This window comes from Acartia tonsa, chromosome 5, assembly GCF_053477335.1.
Source record: "Acartia tonsa isolate MP-2025a chromosome 5, ASM5347733v1, whole genome shotgun sequence".
In the NCBI taxonomy this organism is placed as follows: Eukaryota; Metazoa; Arthropoda; class Copepoda; order Calanoida; family Acartiidae; genus Acartia; species Acartia tonsa.
Window position 1 is genome coordinate 49,194,087 of NC_137264.1, and position 19,418 is coordinate 49,213,504.

The 19,418-nt window shown below is 31.4% G+C and overlaps 1 protein-coding gene across 1 annotated transcript in view; it reads left to right on the forward strand.

Moving 5' to 3' along the window:
- Positions 1 to 19,418, forward strand: part of LOC145319724 (uncharacterized) — a 115,348-nt gene continuing 95,930 nt past the window's right edge. The window contains exon 1 of the mRNA XM_080162033.1: positions 1 to 272. Coding sequence (XP_080018159.1) covers positions 263 to 272 — 10 coding nt within the window. The 5' untranslated portion in view covers positions 1 to 262. The remainder of the gene's footprint in view (positions 273 to 19,418) is intronic.

Here is a 19,418-nt window from a genome sequence, read left to right on the forward strand (position 1 = left end):
GGGTTGAAACTTAAGTATACTAATAGAACTTCAACTCAGTTCATATCTTTAACTCCTGTAAGTTAGTTTACACGGATGCACTAGAGAAATTTAGTGACGAATTTTCTGACATCAAGTGAGTGAGTGCAGTTTCACATGTATGGAGCACCCCAGGGTAACACACTTGGGGAGGTGAAATTTTAATATTACATTACAACTATACAGTGAATAGAGCCAAAAAATAATACTAACCAAGAGAAAAAGTTAACATAAAAGTGAAAATATGAGAAAAGGTGAGCATTATCCATTTTCTCCATATGGTACAATTTCTAGGGATACGACATTAGACGATAAATTATTATTTCCTTACTTCTATTTTATTAAATCATAATTTTGGTTGCTATGTTGGCTAGAAGAAATTATTGTAATTATTTTAAAATATTTTTTTTAAATGTTAAGGAAAAATGATTAAATAGAATGTGTGTTTTTCTTCTAATTAGTTTCAAAGAGTTTCAAAAATATTTTAATGTTAATGTTTATTTCGAAGAAGCCTGTTTAAATGTTTTTTTCTTTTTCAATTTTCTTTTAAAATATCTTAATGCAATTTCAATAACATATTTTTATCCTCATTACTGATTATATGGTTTCTTTTTCGGTAATCAACAATATAGAAGAAAAATTATGCCTAATCGATAGTGAAAAATTTGTTTTAGAGAAAATAGAGCAAGAATGTATTACACAGTAAATTTACAGAATAACTATAAAACTAAAAATTTAAGTAAAGGTTTTTTGAGAGACAAATTAATTTGGAATTTATATCTTGAAATTATCAATCCATCTTTAGACAACGACATAACTGAGTCATTCTAACGTAACTAATACATATATAAGATATAGAGAAGCTACGCTTTTAGAAAAATTTATTAGAAGAAAAATAGGTTATTCATGGGTTTCCTTCCAAAAAAAAATTTGACAAATATCCTTATATGCTAATTTGATTTCAATTATATTTTTTATGTGGCTGGTGTTTGAGGAAAATTTATTTCTATAAAATATTAGTTGAACAAGAACAGTTATGGTACTAGTAGAGACAAATTAACTATATTTTTGCTGTATAATTAAATTTGTATAGAGTAATACGGACATACTCTGAAATTAAAGAATCCTGCAAGAAAGACAGCCACAAGTAGACCCAGGGCCAATACCCCAAAAATGAAGCCTTCAGGAATAAAATGTTATAGGCGGTGTATTTTTTGCAGGCTTCCTTTAATCACAATCTACATAGCACTGCCCGAGATTACTTTCTATCTTAACTAGTGGATTCGTCCATAGCCTCTAGGGGCTTTGTAAAAAATAACACTAAAATATATTTTTTTCATTCAAGGATCTTCCCTGGCTTAAAGAAGGAAAAATCACATAGTCATAGTTTGTTGCAGGGGGGGGGGGGTATTTAAATTAAGATAAAAAATACTGTATACAGGACCCAACTAGCACTCAACCATCATAGAAATTTGCGAGATCTTAAGCCAGAATAGACAAATAGATATACATAGAAACATCCTATATTTTTTATAAATGTCCCGATTTCTTTGAGACGGATTCGTGCTTATTGGGCTGATATCTAGGTTTTTTATCCTGAACCAATGACAGGTTTTGGGCTATATTATGTGCGTTTTATTAATGCATCAGCAACTATATTACTTTAAAGAAAGACATAGATGTAGACTCGTAGAGAACAGTAACTTTAAAACATTAATAATGATTTTGAACATGACTTCTTATATATAATTTAGTAAAGATAAAATATTTGTTGGCTTTCAAATCTTCCTAAAAACTTCCAAAGCCAGAAATTAGAGAATTTTTACTCTGGGAAATCAAAAGTTCCTAATTAGACTTGATTGATTGATTGATTAGCCATAGTTTCTTAGGGTTTGGGCCTAAGTAGTCATGGAGTAGGCCGAGACACTTTTGTCTAGCCACTAGGGCTATCAAGCTCCACGTTCAAGCACAGTATGACTTGACCCGCTGTCTCATGAGAGCTACTCATTATTACCTCACCCTCGCCGAGTATGGCAGGTGTCCCAATTTAAGTCACCGTAATGAATGACGCTCTACTCAGAGAAGCTTGGGGTAAGGGTAGTACTGATATTATGTACTTGACTATTGAGTATCCAAACTTACCCAATAATCCCCTTCTAACACAACCAGGGGAAGTTGCGTGATTATTATTCCTAATTAGACTTAAAAAACTTAATTAAAATAGATTTAATATTTTTTTAGTTATTTGTATAGTTGCTACGCTGATATATATTTGCAAAAATCGTGTGTAACTTTGCAAAGTCTTGAGAAATTTAAATTTAAGCATGCCTCACGAAGCAGTGGCGTGCAGGATAGGTGGTGTCAAGTCAATCCCCCCCCCCCCTCTTCAAGACAATAAGTTAGGAAGGCTTTTCCCTCCCTTTTTCATCTGGAAAATTCCTTTGCACGTGCCTTTTTAGAATTATGTTGACTAAAAACGAAAATAAAAATTAGTCTCAAATTAAAAGATCTAAAAATAAAATTAAAACGCACAAACGGCAGAATGAAGAAAAGCTTTGCTTTAGTAAATTAAAATTAAGTGCTTAAAATTTCTATAATGCCTCATGACAAAATTTTAATATTAAGAACTATTTTCTTACAGACATACAGGCTACGGCTACAGCTTAGATTAATCTAGCCAAGCGGCTAAAGCTTACTCGACACCAAGATTGGTTAAAAATTTGTGAGCCATAGCTTTTCTTTATAATGCTTTTTGGAAGCTTTCGTTTAAAGCAGCTTCATATTTTGTAGCTGCGGCGGCCGTGCATTGGCTTTAAATTTAACTTTGGTATGTTTAAGAAACTAAAACCATTTTGCTTCCTTTTAGTTTAAATGTTGATCTAGTTAGCTAGATATGACACGGTACATTCACTTTTATCGACAATGGACCAATCTACCTGTCCCCTCTTTTCCTAATTATTTTTAAAACTTATTTTGTCTCATGCGAATGCGTAGCGCTAAGAGGCTCTGACTCTGAATTGATTACCAATTTCAAAAGATTTTCAAAACAAATAAATGTTTTTAAAAATAGTTGATTGATTGATTGATTGATTAGCCATAGTTTCTTAGGGTTTGGACCTAAGTAGTCATGGAGTAGGCTGAGACACTTTTGTATAGCCACTAGGGCTATCAAGCTTCACGTTCAAGCACATTATGACTTGACCCGCTATCTCATGAGAGCTACTCATTATTACCTCACCCTCGCCGAGTATGGCAAGTGTCCCAAATTAAGTCACCTTAATGAATGACGCTCTCCGCAGAGGAGCTTGGGATAAGGGTAGTACTGATATTATGTACGTGACTATTGAGTATCCAAACTTACTCAATAATCCCCTTCTTACACAACCAGGGGAAGTTGCGTGAATGTATTCAACTGAGAAATTCGAGTTGCCACATGGGGACTAGAACTCGAACTCTCATCACCGTAACTCAGTACGTTACCACTGAGCTACGACGCCCCTTTAAAAATAGTAAAGATTATTGGTTATTGTTAATGCAGGATTTGAAGTAATTAGGATGATTCTAACATACACACATAAACAATTAAAGCACAATCAGCCACGGATTGACGTAAGGTCGACCAAATTACAGAACACCGAAGGGGTGGGGAGGGGGGGGGGGGCGGAGTTCGTTGTCGATTAAAAGGGATTTTATCGATGACACAGCGGAAGTGAAAGACCGTTAAAAAGTTTCTTTTCACACTACGCTGACTTTACTCTCATGGTTCCTGTATCTTAATACAGGGTGCTAATATTAAAATTTATTTTCACACTATGCTACTTTAATACAGAGTGCTAATATTATATATTTTCACACTCCGCTAAAACAGGGTGCTAATATCAACTTACACGGTTATATTGTTGAAAAGTGAATTTAATTTCTCTACTTCTTACAAACTGTAAGTATGCGCTAGAATGTCAGATGCATGTAAGTGTATTATTGAGTTTAATTTGAATACCTTAGCCGTAAACACAAATAATAGCTTTATTAGTTCTTTTTAAAACACAAGTTAACTTTTATAAATTTTTATATAAATATATAAAATATGATTTATTTTATGAATGTTACAAAGATTACATGTAACTGATCTAAATATTTCCCAACATTTTATCCGTGTATTGTTCCATTAGTTCTTTTTATTTGTTTCTTATAAAGTGACATTTATTTAGACACCCTGTAAAGTTTCCGACAGTTAGACATGAAATGGCCCACGGAAATTGGGACAAAACCATTTTTGGTCATTGCCTTCTATTTTTTCTTCATTTTCTTCCTTGAACCCTTTTTGGAATTTTGGGAGATTTTTATCTTTTTTTTTAAAGTTAAAACCCTTGAAATTAAGAGAATTTAATATTATTCTTTTATTTGAGTAGAACATCATTTGATTAGCAAAATTCTGCCTTTTTTAGGTAGTAAATTTTTGAGGAACATTAGGGTGTTGATATCATTTTAATCTAGCAGCTAAAGACCGTGTCCTAACTTTTGTGATTTAAAAAAATAGCTAGTTGGTGTTTTTGGTAAGTAGGAGATATAAAATGAGCCATATAATTTAGATATGCAATCATTTTTTTTAGACCTCTTATTTCTGATGTAATTTAAATTTAAAAACGTAACAAAAAAAAGAAGAAAATTGTTATTATGAACAAAAATAGTAAGATCTTTAATTTGACATCTTACTTTTTGAATTCTCTTGAGTAATTATAGAAAAAATCTATTTTGTTGAAGCCCGTAGAATCAAAACTTTGAACTTAGGAAGCTCGTTCAAATAAAATCACAAAAGTTAGGACACGTTCTTTGAGTTTAAAGTATAAACTGGTAAAAAAATTAATCGTATGTTATTATGAATTTAAAAGCTGTGTAAAAAATTATGTTAATACTACTTCGCTACATCTAGAGTTAATTGTTCTTGTTGAAGTATGAATACTTCAAAACAAACATGAAAAAATACTAAAAATAAAAGAAACAAGGATGATAATATGGATTTGTAGCAAAGCACAATAAATCAATTTAATATTTGAATGTTAATGAAATGAGACTGACAGACAAAGTAAGATGTAGATCATATGCTCAGTGGTCAAGAGAATCGTTGAAAAGATATTTGAAAATCATATCTCAAATGACAGCAATAAAAGATTGTAATAAAAAAGTGTTGTTATAAAGAAGAATGTTCAGTTAAATTCAGCAATTTAAATCGAATAACTGCAAAAAAAAGACTGAATGACGGACAAATAGAAAAAAAAACGGACAGGTATTGTGCATTATAGAGTAGCATCGCTACTCTATAACTAAATTTAATTGCATGATGTATTTTATTAAGACTATTTCATGAAAACATTATAGAAAAGGAAAACATGAAAATAAACAAAAATACCAAATATTGTTCTAATAATAGAGAGATGATACTGATTCTACTAGTTTCTCATTCTACTTTTTGATTTTTTAAAATTTCATTTGATAAATCTATTTTTTTAATTACCTCTTTCTCTTTATTTGACTTAAAAATATACTTACCTCAAAAATTAAAAAAATGTGTTCCTTTATTTGTTGGCTCAAAATAAAAGTACATACTAGCGGCGTTGCTACTAAAGACCTACTCTACAAAAGACGCAACACTACAAAAGACCTATCTACAAAAGACCAACTCTACAAAAGACCTACCCCTACAAAAGACCAACTCTAAAAAAGACCAATATTTAAAAAATCGTAATGCTAGAAGGTGTAAGGCTGCAAATGGTCTATCGTTATATCTGTATTTATCAAATTAATAAAATGAATGATATAAATAGATTATAAACGACAGAATTACGAGAATAAACAAAAAATAATTTTTTTGTATCAATTTAATGAAATAATGGCATGAAAATCTTCTAATTATCAAAGAAAAAATCTTAAATCTTCCAATTTTAATGATAAAAAATCATTTATATAACAATATAATTGTATCAATTGATATTTTGTATGGGTATACCTTTTATAAGTGTAGATCTTTGGTAGGTGTAGGTCTTTTGTAGGTGTAGGTCTTATGTAGGGGTAGTTTTTTTGTAGGGGTAGGTTTTTTGTAGGGGTAGGTTTTTTGTAGGGGTAGGTCTTTTGTAGAGTTGGTCTTTTGTAGGGGTTGGTCTTTTGTAGAGTTGGTCTTTAGTAGGGGTTGGTCTTGTGTAGAGTAGGCCTTTAGAAGCAGCGCCCATACTAGCGACTATTTTGATCTACTGATTGCTGATTTTGTTTTTCTAATCATGACTCGGATGTAAAGGTGGTAAAAAGACTCGTAAAAATTTTCATATCCCTCTTATTTCAAACTTAGTTTCAATCACCCATCTATATTTTGTATCTTATTTATGTAAAAAAGGGCGGTGTACTGATAAAAAAAGGATCACTATCTATAGCTTAAGATTTTACTTTGATGAAATCCAGGGAATTAGGGATAGGACAAAGTAAAACAAATTATCATTCTCACCTTTTTTTCTTTTTGTGTGAAATGCATCGTTTGACAGAAATGAAGTATTATGGGGAGAATAAAGGGTTGTAGATTAATAAAAGCATCAATATCACCTCCATCCATGTTGAAAGCGAGCTAGCTGCCTATTCCTATGTTTTTACGTTACTTACCAAAGCAAGTTTTAGCAAACTAATCAAAGAGAATCTGTTGTATATTAAAAAGGTGAGTAGGGGTGTAGAAAAATAGCATTAAACCACCCTAAGACATAAATTGTAAGACTTTTATGATAAGAACTTGTAAACTTTTGGGAAGCTTAGATTATCTTAATTAGAGAACTTAAACGTTTCAGTTGTTAATGAGATCTTAAAACCTTACTACTTTATACAATAGGATTTAATTAAAAATAATTAAAACTTACTTGTTTGTTAATGGATTTCAAAAATATGTAGTCATTTCTAAATTAAACAATCATGAAACATTTATTAGCTTTAATTATATTATTCTTTTACTGTGTTTTTACCTAAATTGTTGTCAGTTTGTTATTGCTGCGCTACTTATGAACCTAATTTTCCTTGTTACAGTGTATGCACATCAGCCCAGGTTGCATGTCATTGAGAACATTGAAGAAATCTAAGTGTTTTAGTGATACGACAATGGAGAAAATATCAATCATTCCTTCAGCATATTGGAAATGGAATGTGATGTAAATTTGTGGCAAGGTCTTTTTAATCTTCCTGTGACTTCTTTATCTTTTTAAATATCTTTATTGGACGCACACAAAATTACTCAAGAAACAAATATATAATTGTAATGTTTATCTTAGGTTAGGTTAGACAAGATTACGGGTAGCCCTGTAGGGTTAGTGCCCTGCAGGGAAAGTAAGGGCGTAAGGGGACGGGGCCTGGTTGATTGATTGATTGATTGATTAGCCATAGTTTCTTAGGATTTGGGCCTAAGTAGTCATGGAGTAGCCTGGTGGGTATGAATGGTCAGTTTAAAAACAAAACCTTGAAGAAAAATAAGCAAAATAGTTCAAGTTGCATTCAACTCAAAACCAACGCCCTTCTCAATTTGGTTCAGCGAAATGGAGAAATATTTAAATTAAAATCATTTTATGCACAAACTAAAATATCTAGTTTTAAAATGCCACCAAAAAACCTCTATAAAAAATAAAACATGAATATCAAAAAGTTTTTAAATATTATTTTTTATCAGATAATATATCCTTGTACCTAATTTATTTGAACAATTTTGTCAGAGATTTTAGTATTTTTTGTCAAATAAATCTTAAATAACTAACCAAATTAATGAGCAAAAAGAATTTGTTACTTAGCAAGCTTAAGAGTCTAAATGAACGTATAGATAAGCCAATGGCCTTAAAAAGCTATGAAGACGTCTGATCGCTAAGGTTAATTATTTTCATTACTCTGGTTAGTTGAATCTACATTTTCGGACAGACACTAGTTTGCAATTGCATTTCTTTTCACATATTTTAGTTCACAAATTTTTTTTAGAGTAACCACGCTCCAAAAAATGTATTGAATAAGTAGAAAGAGAAACAAATGCCCTTAGGAATAGCTATCATTCTAAGTTCCTATGACGGACATACGGACCGTATCTATTTGTAGAGTAGCTACGCCACTAAAAATGCATTGAATAGATAAGGTTTACAAATACCTCTAGATTTCTATCTTGTTAGGTGTGCATTTAATTCCGCATATTATTACATCGCTATTACTAAAAGACAATATGCACATTAGATAATATAGGGGTGTTTATTTATCATGCGAAGCAAATTAGAAAGAGGTAATTTGTATATTATAATAAGAGAAGGTTTTGATGATTTGATAAAGTGATACATATGCGTAAGTGAGGGCACACCCGCGTCATGAGCAGATTAGAAATTATTCTATGTAAAAACAAAACAGTAGAAAAAATTATTTTGTTAATTATAATTGTAGTATGCTCTATATCAGAAATAAAGTATAACCAACAAGCAAAATAATATTTGGGAGGCAAATGGAGAGGTCGTCAATTTTACGATTTGTTGCCCCCCAACGACAGCTGAAAACACGTATAGGTTTCGTGAATTTCCGAATTAATTTCGTTATTGGTATAAGCTGGCTCTGAATCTAAAAGATTGTAAAGCAATTAATTTGCCAAAGTATTGTTTAATAATTTTAACTGACTGAAAAGTTTAGGACAAAAATCTTTAAGTTTAATGTTATTTGATGAGCTAGCCGATGCGCCCCTAGCATCTTGGGGTCTATATTCGAAGAGATATGGAAAGGCAGAAAAATATTCTTACCCAGAATTATTTATGAGAATAAAATAGCCTAAAACCATCTCATTACCTATAAGAAACTTCATTGTAAAGGAGAACCATATCTTATTTTGCGGTTAGTGAGATCCTTTGCTACAGACAAAAAAACTTAGTGCTTTATATAATAGGATAAAAAGGCCATGATCGTCTCTCAGACAGACAAACACCGTACCTGTAGAAAATGATTGCTTACAGTTTTGTAAAAACTTTTCTTTAGATTTGTATGATAGACATTTTTGTGTAGAAAAAAGTCTTCAGTAGCGAAGCTACTTTATTATTAGGATATGTCCGTACATCAATACGTCACTCAATCATAGTTAAGTAACGCAAATGATTATATCTTTCTTGTTTATTGATTGAGTTTTAAAACTCAAAACATAAATTGGTTTAATTGATGTATTTAGCAACTAGGGAAAAATAATTAGAATTCAAATAATCTTTCAGTCCTTATACTTAAAGGAAAACAAAACAACTAATAAAAATTGATTATTTTATTATCTTATTCCTGCATATTCATTGATATACATAGTATTAATGTAAAACACTAGGGGGAGAAAGGGTTAAATAACTGTATTACCCTATCGCAATGACATTGTGCCGACTCTCAATCGGGTCTTTGAAAATCAACCAATGGTAACGGGAATATTAACACAGCCAAGTAGCAGAAAACAATTTGGTAGGAGACGAAAAAGGTCATTGAAAAAGGTTGGGTGGTAGTTATCTATATATACACCTATACTATAGATCTGTTGATTTATTCCTATTTCTAGGTGTAATAGCTACGATCTTTATGGATATAACTATACTTGGCTATTTATATAATTAAAGTCGGCATAGTCGGCACAATTTTGATTAAAATCTTATCTAGGTGACTTTGTAAACATAAAATTTCATATGGCTTTAGACGTAAATTCTTAAAATCATTCATCAAACAACCTATTCATTTTTTTAAAAATATGGCCAATTTCTCGTAACGGATCGTAGACTATGACCCGCCCCCAGTTATGTGATACTTGTCCCTCTACCTTCTTCAACTTAACCTAACCTAAGCAAAAATCCATTTTTAAAAAATTAAATCAAACGATTATGGTCCTTTTCAATGTAGAGACATTACTAAAAAAAGTATTTAAAGTTGTTTAATGTTAGAAAATTTTAAATAGCAAAGCTACTCCAAAAAAAAGTCTGTCGGTTGGAATGTTTATGCCCAAAGATATTTAAGACTGATGAACGAACAATCCTATTTATAGAGTAGCTGAACTACTTAAAACAAGTGTATTTTTTCATTTATTTTGCTCTATGCATGTCTTCTCCCTAAAATTGGCAGATAATTTTGATATGCATCAAGCAGCTAATCTGTGTTGACAATTTATACTGCTGTGGTTAACCAAAATTATGCAAATCTTAAAAATAACAAGGATGGCAACATCCATAAAAGCGTATATCAGGATTTTTAATTAGATGTACGGACTTTCTGGAAACGTATTTAAAGGTTATAATATTCTTCATGCACATGCCCAGTTTGAAATCGAAAGGACAATTTTAAAATACCCCCCCATTAAAGATTTTGCTATCCATTAGAACGAAAGTACGGACATACGGACCGATCCTAATTATAGAAAATTTCGCGTTTTAAAATAGTAAGCAATGTTTTTCTCCGAAATGACTATTTCTTTACATAAATCAGAAATATCATTCGTTATTGCTGCGCTACATATAAACACAAATTTCCTTGTAAACAAATCAATAACCTGCTCGAAATAAAGATTTTTCTCGTATTCATTCGAATCCGGTGGATAGGAACCGGTTCTCATCCATACGAAAAATCTATGTCTAGCATCGTATTATATCCAGCTTTCTACGAATATAAAAACGTACAATCATAAGAATAAAACCAGTTTTTTTAGCTGGTGCCTTCGGCACCTCGGGGCTAAAAAAAACAGTTTTAATCTCATAATTGTACATTCTATATCTGCGGAAAGCGGTTTATAATAAGATGCGAGAAATAACTATTTTTGGATTTCTTTTTTTTATATTCATTACAACGACATAAATCTAATATAAATGCATTTTTAATCTGCTAACGACCATTTCTTATCTCGCATAAGATAAAAATAACATGAAACAAAATAATTTGAAAACAATTTTCTTTTCTTTAGTAGATATAAATTGATAAGAAACGTTGTTTAAATGATAAAACTGAAATTTTAAAAGTAATGATCATTTTGATAGTTTATAATACAAAGTAGAATAATGTCTGTCTGTCCGTCCGTCTGTCCCTTAAGATCGCGGTAACCACTGAATGGATTCTACTCTTCAGGGAATATATCTATTGCTCCTGTGGTGGTTTTAGGCTTTTTTCTTGGGGGCCGGGACACCAACTACCCTTCCCCCCCCCCCCACAAAAAACTAGTATTTCATAAACTAATGGATTCACCTCTAGCAAATACATGAGAAAGGGGAAGAAACAGAGCATATAACCACCCCAAGACCTTAAAACCTTAAAATAAAATAGATAACTCCCAAGGGCATCCAAGTTTTTTGTTTACGGGGGGTAAAATTTTATAAAGCGGTTGAGGGAGGGGGGTAATTTGTATTTGGGGGGGGGGGGGGTTAAATGGCCTACGGCCCCACCAAAATTTTTTTTTTTTTTTTTGGGGGGTGATAATCACCATTTTACCCCCCCCCCTCCACCCTTGGACGTCCTTGATAACTCCATTGGTTCAGTGATCGAGATCTCAAAGGTCCGAAAAGTAATCCTTACTTTTATATAAAAAAAGTATTTTTTAAAAAGTTTGCATAAAATCAAGCCAATAAAATACCCTTAGATAATTTGGTAGGCATCGAAACTTAAAGGTACTACTTTTTCTGTAGGAAAATACTTTCAAAAAATTATTATAATTATAAATATCTCATTAACTACTAGGGAACATATTTTTCTCTTACATTGACGTATCACTTTATCACAAATTTAATTTATCACATTTAATAGAATAAAAAAAAAGTAAAGGACACACTCTAATAATTATAAAACAGGAACTGAAGAAAAATCATTCAAACAGAAATTTGATATCACCAAACAAAATTCCACCACCAAGAATTGAGGGGATTATCAATCAACAACCCTTTTACTCCCTTAAATATATACAGGCTATCAAATGCGATTTTTCAAACATTATTATAAGGGAATTTTGAGTTACTGTTTGTAGTTCTCATAGGAGTACACAAAATATTTTTTGTTAATTAAAATGAAGTTAAGATATGACAAACTTAAATGAAATTATTGAATGATATCCTTTTATATAAAGTAGTAAGTTTTTTTTGTCTGCAGCGAAGGATCTCACTAACCACTGAACCGATATGGTTATCCTTTACAGGGAAGCTTCTTATAGGTCACGGGATGGTTTTAGGCTATTTATTTTTATAAGAAAATATCTTGGAATGGATTTAGGTTATTTTTCTGCCCTTCCTTCGCGGATTATTGTCTCTGGAATCATCATTTCAAAAATTTAAATTCCAGGATGTTTTCTTTGCTAAGGATTTTTTCCTTGGGGGTTTAGATTTTGCGCTCTGTTTGTCCAAATAGCATTAAACCTTAAAATAAATACATACATACAGATAGATAGACATCCTGTTACTTTAAAGTATAGGATTTTTTCTTAGACACGACATTATTGCAACCATTTACGATATCCTAGCGGACATACATATATGTATACAATAGAAAGATAGACATCCTGTTACTTAATGTTTTTTTCTGTAGTTCCAACATTACTCACATACCTGTAGAAAATTTAATTTTATGCAAAAAAAAAGTTAATATCAAAAGGTTTACTATAACAAGGACAATTATATTCAAAAGTAGAGCAGCAGATTACAGAATGTTTGTATGCCTGTGGGTTATTGCTAACTGCTGAACTGATATGGTTCTCCTTTACAGTGAAGCTTCTATAATGTGACTATTTTATGGAAGGGTACCTCTATCCTCCCAAAAAAATTACATCTAGAAAAAAATAACTTCCCAATTTTTTTAAGTAGAAAAAAATAAGATTTAAAGTGGAGGGTCGACTCCCTCCCCCTCCTCCAATACTTCAAGTGATCCTAGAGTCCATGGGACTAGTTTAATAAAAATAGAACAGTAAACTCTAATACGTAAATCAAATAATGACAAATTAAGTAAAAATAATATTAAAACATAATATAGATATTTATTGAGTAGTTAAGCATTTAATCATAGATTTTTTAACAGTTAATCTTTTAATATAAGTTTATTATACAAACTTATTGGGCATGTTTTTAGCTTATTATGTGTTTCTTTCTGAAGATAAAAGGATAGGTCAGTGAAATATTTTTCGCAAAAATATTAATCAAAGTTTAAAGAATAGTTTGAAAACAGAAGTACAGTTATTCCTTAAAATACCAAGTTATTTTTATCTTTAAAATCGGATAATAAACAAATATCTTATTCAACTGACAAACGGACCGAAACAAGCTTTAGAGTAGCTGCGTTACATAAAATTCTGTAATATATGGAAGTTAAGATATGACAAACTTAAATGAAATTATTGAATGATATCCTTTTATATAAAGTAGTAAGTTTTTTTTGTCTGCAGCGAAGGATCTCACTAACCACTGAACCGATATGGTTATCCTTTACAGGGAAGCTTCTTATAGGTCACGGGATGGTTTTAGGCTATTTATTTTTATAAGAAAATATCTTGGAATGGATTTAGGTTATTTTTCTGCCCTTCCTTCGCGGATTATTGTCTCTGGAATCATCATTTCAAAAATTTAAATTCCAGGATGTTTTCTTTGCTAAGGATTTTTTCCTTGGGGGTTTAGATTTTGCGCTCTGTTTGTCCAAATAGCATTAAACCTTAAAATAAATACATACATACAGATAGATAGACATCCTGTTACTTTAAAGTATAGGATTTTTTCTTAGACACGACATTATTGCAACCATTTACGATATCCTAGCGGACATACATATATGTATACAATAGAAAGATAGACATCCTGTTACTTAATGTTTTTTTCTGTAGTTCCAACATTACTCACATACCTGTAGAAAATTTAATTTTATGCAAAAAAAAAGTTAATATCAAAAGGTTTACTATAACAAGGACAATTATATTCAAAAGTAGAGCAGCAGATTACAGAATGTTTGTATGCCTGTGGGTTATTGCTAACTGCTGAACTGATATGGTTCTCCTTTACAGTGAAGCTTCTATAATGTGACTATTTTATGGAAGGGTACCTCTATCCTCCCAAAAAAATTACATCTAGAAAAAAATAACTTCCCAATTTTTTTAAGTAGAAAAAAATAAGATTTAAAGTGGAGGGTCGACTCCCTCCCCCTCCTCCAATACTTCAAGTGATCCTAGAGTCCATGGGACTAGTTTAATAAAAATAGAACAGTAAACTCTAATACGTAAATCAAATAATGACAAATTAAGTAAAAATAATATTAAAACATAATATAGATATTTATTGAGTAGTTAAGCATTTAATCATAGATTTTTTAACAGTTAATCTTTTAATATAAGTTTATTATACAAACTTATTGGGCATGTTTTTAGCTTATTATGTGTTTCTTTCTGAAGATAAAAGGATAGGTCAGTGAAATATTTTTCGCAAAAATATTAATCAAAGTTTAAAGAATAGTTTGAAAACAGAAGTACAGTTATTCCTTAAAATACCAAGTTATTTTTATCTTTAAAATCGGATAATAAACAAATATCTTATTCAACTGACAAACGGACCGAAACAAGCTTTAGAGTAGCTGCGTTACATAAAATTCTGTAATATATGGAATTGACATTTTTTATGTTCTAAAAAAATTAAATTTGACCTTGTTAAAGTCTTAAAAATTTGTAAAATTTTCTGGATAAATCTGGTGTTTAAGACCATTAAGCTAGAACTCTGAAATTAAGTTAATTGCTTATTGTCATTTCCTTATATCCCTGGCAAAAAAGTACTTGAATTAAGGAAAGATAAAGTAATACTTCATTTACATAACCCTGTATCCCTGGGTAATTTTTAAGGCTCTATTGTATTAGGGATACAGATATTGGACTATCAATATATGTATAAGTATAGACGTATAAGCCAGACAACTACCTGGTTCAAGTGGCGGGGACTTTTTTCGTCTGCTAGAATTTTTTTCTTCTGCTCTTTGGTAGCGTTTTGGCTGTAATATTCAAAGACTGAATTGACAGGGCATTATCCGCTAAAATTTGATCATTAATCACAATGTTTTTAAAATTATTATTGAATATATGATGAATGGATGGGTAATAAATAATAAACCATCATGTTTTAAAAGTGTAATTGTATTATATATGATATTATTTATGCCCTGATGGCGGAAAATTGTCCAAGATCAGTGGAATGTAAGGATCTGTGGTTAATAATAAATTTGATTTGATTTGAAAATTGAAAGTCGGCACAGGGTCCACACCCTGTCCCCGTGGATAGAGAGTGTAACTTTACATAGCTCGTGCTGCCTTTATTCTTTTACTTAAATGGACAATCGATGGTTTATTAATCTTCCAGCACATTGTTTTTTGTAAAATTTTACCAAAGAAAACCTTGAAATTATTTTAATAGGTTTAGGGCACCATACGCTTGGGATCCTCGCATGGGTTAGGCTTAAGAAAAAAAAAACAAATTCTTATTTTTAATTATTACAAAAAGGAAGGGGGGGGGGGCGGGGATTTGAAAGGCACTTTGAGGTAAAGTACCTAAAAATATATTTGCCATTTTCCACTCCCTCTCTGCTTGCAATGGATAGTATGGTATGACTCATATTGATAGGGTCAAGGACAGACAGACAGACAGACACCCATCATATTTAATTTAATTCAATTATGTTAGCAAATCAAATCTCTCTCTTCACCATTCCAAAAATAGCAATGAAATCTACCAAGTTCTAATAAAATGATTAACTTAGATGTTTATTTATTTAATCAAGCGGTTTTGGAGAACTTTATGGACACACACTAACAGAACTGTTAATACAATCTAATCTCTATCAAAGACGTTCAATGGGGGGGGGGGGGTAAAGGGGTGATTACCCCCCACCCCCACAAAAAAATTAAAAAGATTGGACGTCATTGCCTTTATCATATAAAGATTACCCCCCCCCCCCCAAATGAAAAAACTTGGACGCCCTTGATCTCTATTATCATTTTATTAATATATGAAAACTTATTGTACCTTTTACTTCTTCGTTAAGAAATTGTGACAGTTTTAATAACATTTAGAGCATGTTATTGTACAATAAGATTCATAAAAATCAAGGAGGGAGGGGACATAGGACAGTAATTTTTATTGGTACTCAAAAGTTATATAACCACGTTATCTTTTTCGTTCGCTCTAAAACTCTTGGTACTTTTTTTAAATTCTGATTGGTTGATTACAAACTGCTAAGGTTCAAACTTTGCAACCAATAAATTTAATATGCAGAAGGGGTAATTTTGTTTATATTAATTAGGAATGCATAATCGTATAGATTTATCGCCCATTGTCTTATCCCTTAAGAAGATCCCTTAAGACTACTGTATACAAATTTATCTTTATTATAAGGTGTAAAAGATATAATATAAAATCATCAACCAGAAAATTATTTATATGCAATTTTATTGCAAAGATGTTGCAATTTTACAGCCATTTTTTCACTTAACAAATTTAATTTTAAAAATTATAAAATAATGATAAAAATAAACTGTTATAATTAAAACTGTTGGCTGAGGGGAAGGTCAATAAATTATAAATTAATCCCCTTCTTGCAATTCTTGAACACCTGTTATTTATATTTTTTTTCCGTTGGGGTGAGGGGTTCTGTAGATGAATTTAACAGCCATTGCCCTCTCTCTACCTTAAAACCATAATAAACCTTCCTCATAAATATTTGTAACTAGCTATGAGTTATATTTGTTTTTTACATTTTTAGAAAAAATACTGCAACTGCGTTTTTAATTTGATGACATCATCATCAGACGCATCTCTCTTTTTGACTGTGAAGGCCAGAGAATACGGACACCTTGTTCCTCCATGAATTCCTGCTGTCTTTGGCAAGTTTCTTAGCTTCTCCCCATGTTAATTCCAAATTAAAGAGGTCCTTTTCAGTGCTCCGCCTCCAGGTCATTTTTGGTTGTCCCCGATTACGTTTACCAGTGGTGGGGTTCCATTTTAAGCACTTTTTTGGAAACCTATTTTGTTCCATTCTGAGCACATGTCCTAGCCACCTTAGTCTTTTATATTTCACTTCTGCTTCAATACTATTGCACTTGGTCTTAGCATACAGCTCAAGGTTTGATATTTTGTTTGGCCAGAATATTTTGCAAATTCTTCTTAGGCAGCTTGACATAGACGTCTTTAAATGGTGTTCCAACATTAATACCTATAAATTAGGTAGCAAAATTGGTATTCAATTTTTAAAATATTACAGGGGTAGAATGTCTTGTCTGTCTGTTTGTTCGCTAAGATCTTTCTAACTATGGGACTTCTTCAGTCAAGCTTTTTTGTTTAGATCTATTTTAAAGGAAACCTAGTAAAAGTGTCTGACAATGATTATGACGTTAAAAAAAATTAGCCAATGAGAGGCCAGTATACACTGTAATTGACCATTGGTAAAATTTATTGTGGCCTCTAATTGACTAATTTTTTTTACGTCATAATAAGAGTCAGAAACTTTTACTAGGTTCTTTTAAAGGCAACCGAAATTTTACAATTTGCGGCAATAGCGATTATGTTTGAACATATTTCATGGCTGGGTGAAATTAAACAATTCTATTCAAATATTTTTATTTTGAATATCATATCCTATTCGTTATATTTAAACTAAATGTGTGTCTCAAAAAGGATGAAAATATCAGTAACAGTCGAAGAGTTTGCATTTCTTCTGAAAAATTTCATGCCATCTAAAGCATGACTTAAAGAAGAACGGATCAAGTAAATTATGTAACGGAAGCTTATTGGTGAGAGAAGTCATTCCCAAAAAAATACCCGCAAAGCGTTACGAACGGACTCATTAGCTTACATACACAGTAAGTCATAGAGTAGCTTTGCTACAAAAAAATCTAAAATAAAATGCTTTGCTACCATAAAACATATTCGTTCTCCTTCGAAGTGAAGCTTTTCTATGACCAGTACATGTCCTTGGGTCCGTCTGATTATCTGTAAAAGTAAAATATTATGGAACAGAAATTTAGTATTTTGATGAGGATACCTGATATTTTTTTAGTATTAGTAAATTTAAATAACATTTTATATTTTTTTTGTAAATCATAAATTACTGCATTGCTTAGGAACATAAATGCCCTTGTAATTATGCGTAATTAAAATGCGTAAAACAGAAGTTTTGAATAGATTTGTAAACCACTGTATGCGCATATTTTGAGCTATAAATGTGCTCTACAACATTCTTATTTATTCAAAAATATTTAGAACAACTGAATATTAGGCTATAAAAGTTTTCCGGAATTTTAATAAATATAATAGATTTGAAATCTGCATAAAATTTTAAGGAATTTTTATAAAATTTGTTTTTTGTATAATTCTTTATCTATAAGCGCAAATACAAATTAAGTTAAATAATTTTGACATCTGTGATTGGTGGATTGAAAACTATCTGCGCTCTGATTGGAGAAGCTTAAGTGACGTACATCATTCAACCAATTAGAGCGCAGGTAGTTTCCAATCCACCTATCCTATTGGTCAAAATTTATTAACTAAAATTGGATTTGCGCTTTTAAATAATGAATTATATAAAAAACTAATTTTATAAAAAATCCTTAAAATTTTATGCAGATTTCAAATCTATTATATTTATTAAAATTCCGGAAAACTTTTATAGCCTACTGAATATACCTATTCAAATTGGGATAATTTCACAAGGATGACAACATACATAACATATTGATGCTAAACGAATCAGGCAAAAGGGTAAAAGGAATTGATTATTAATTATAATATGTACGGTTAAACCTGTAAATATAGCTGTATGGCTATGCTTATTATAGCATGCCTATTATAGATTCACTTCTTCAAACATGAAAATATTATGCAAGAACTAGAAATTTTATCATCATAATAATCATTAAGCAAACTGGAAATTAATTTATTTTAAAGGGGGGGGGCGAAAGTGACACTTTTTGAAACCAAAACTAAAAGTCAAAGGAACTCAACTAAAAAAAGAGTTACAGGTCTGACATTTTGCATGGCAGTTGCTTTATAGGGGAACAATATGGAACTGTGAAGAAACTGCGGCGCAACCGCTGAAAACCGCCGAGAAAAGGCAACAAAAATTACGGCGGGAAACGGCGGTTTTCGGCGGTTGCGCCGCCGTTTCTTCACAGTTCCATATTGTACCCCTATAAAGCAACTGCCATGCAAAATCTCAGACCTGTAACCCTTTTTTTAGTTGAGTTCCTTTGTTGACTCTTAGTTTTGGTTTCAAAAAGTGTCACTTTCGCCCCCCCCCTTTTTAGGTAAGTTGAAAGACAAGAAATGAAGAAATATGCTACACTTGAAAATGTCAGCTTTGGTTTTAGAAGCATTTCTTTTCTACATTTTTTGTGTGTTTGTCTACTTTCAAGT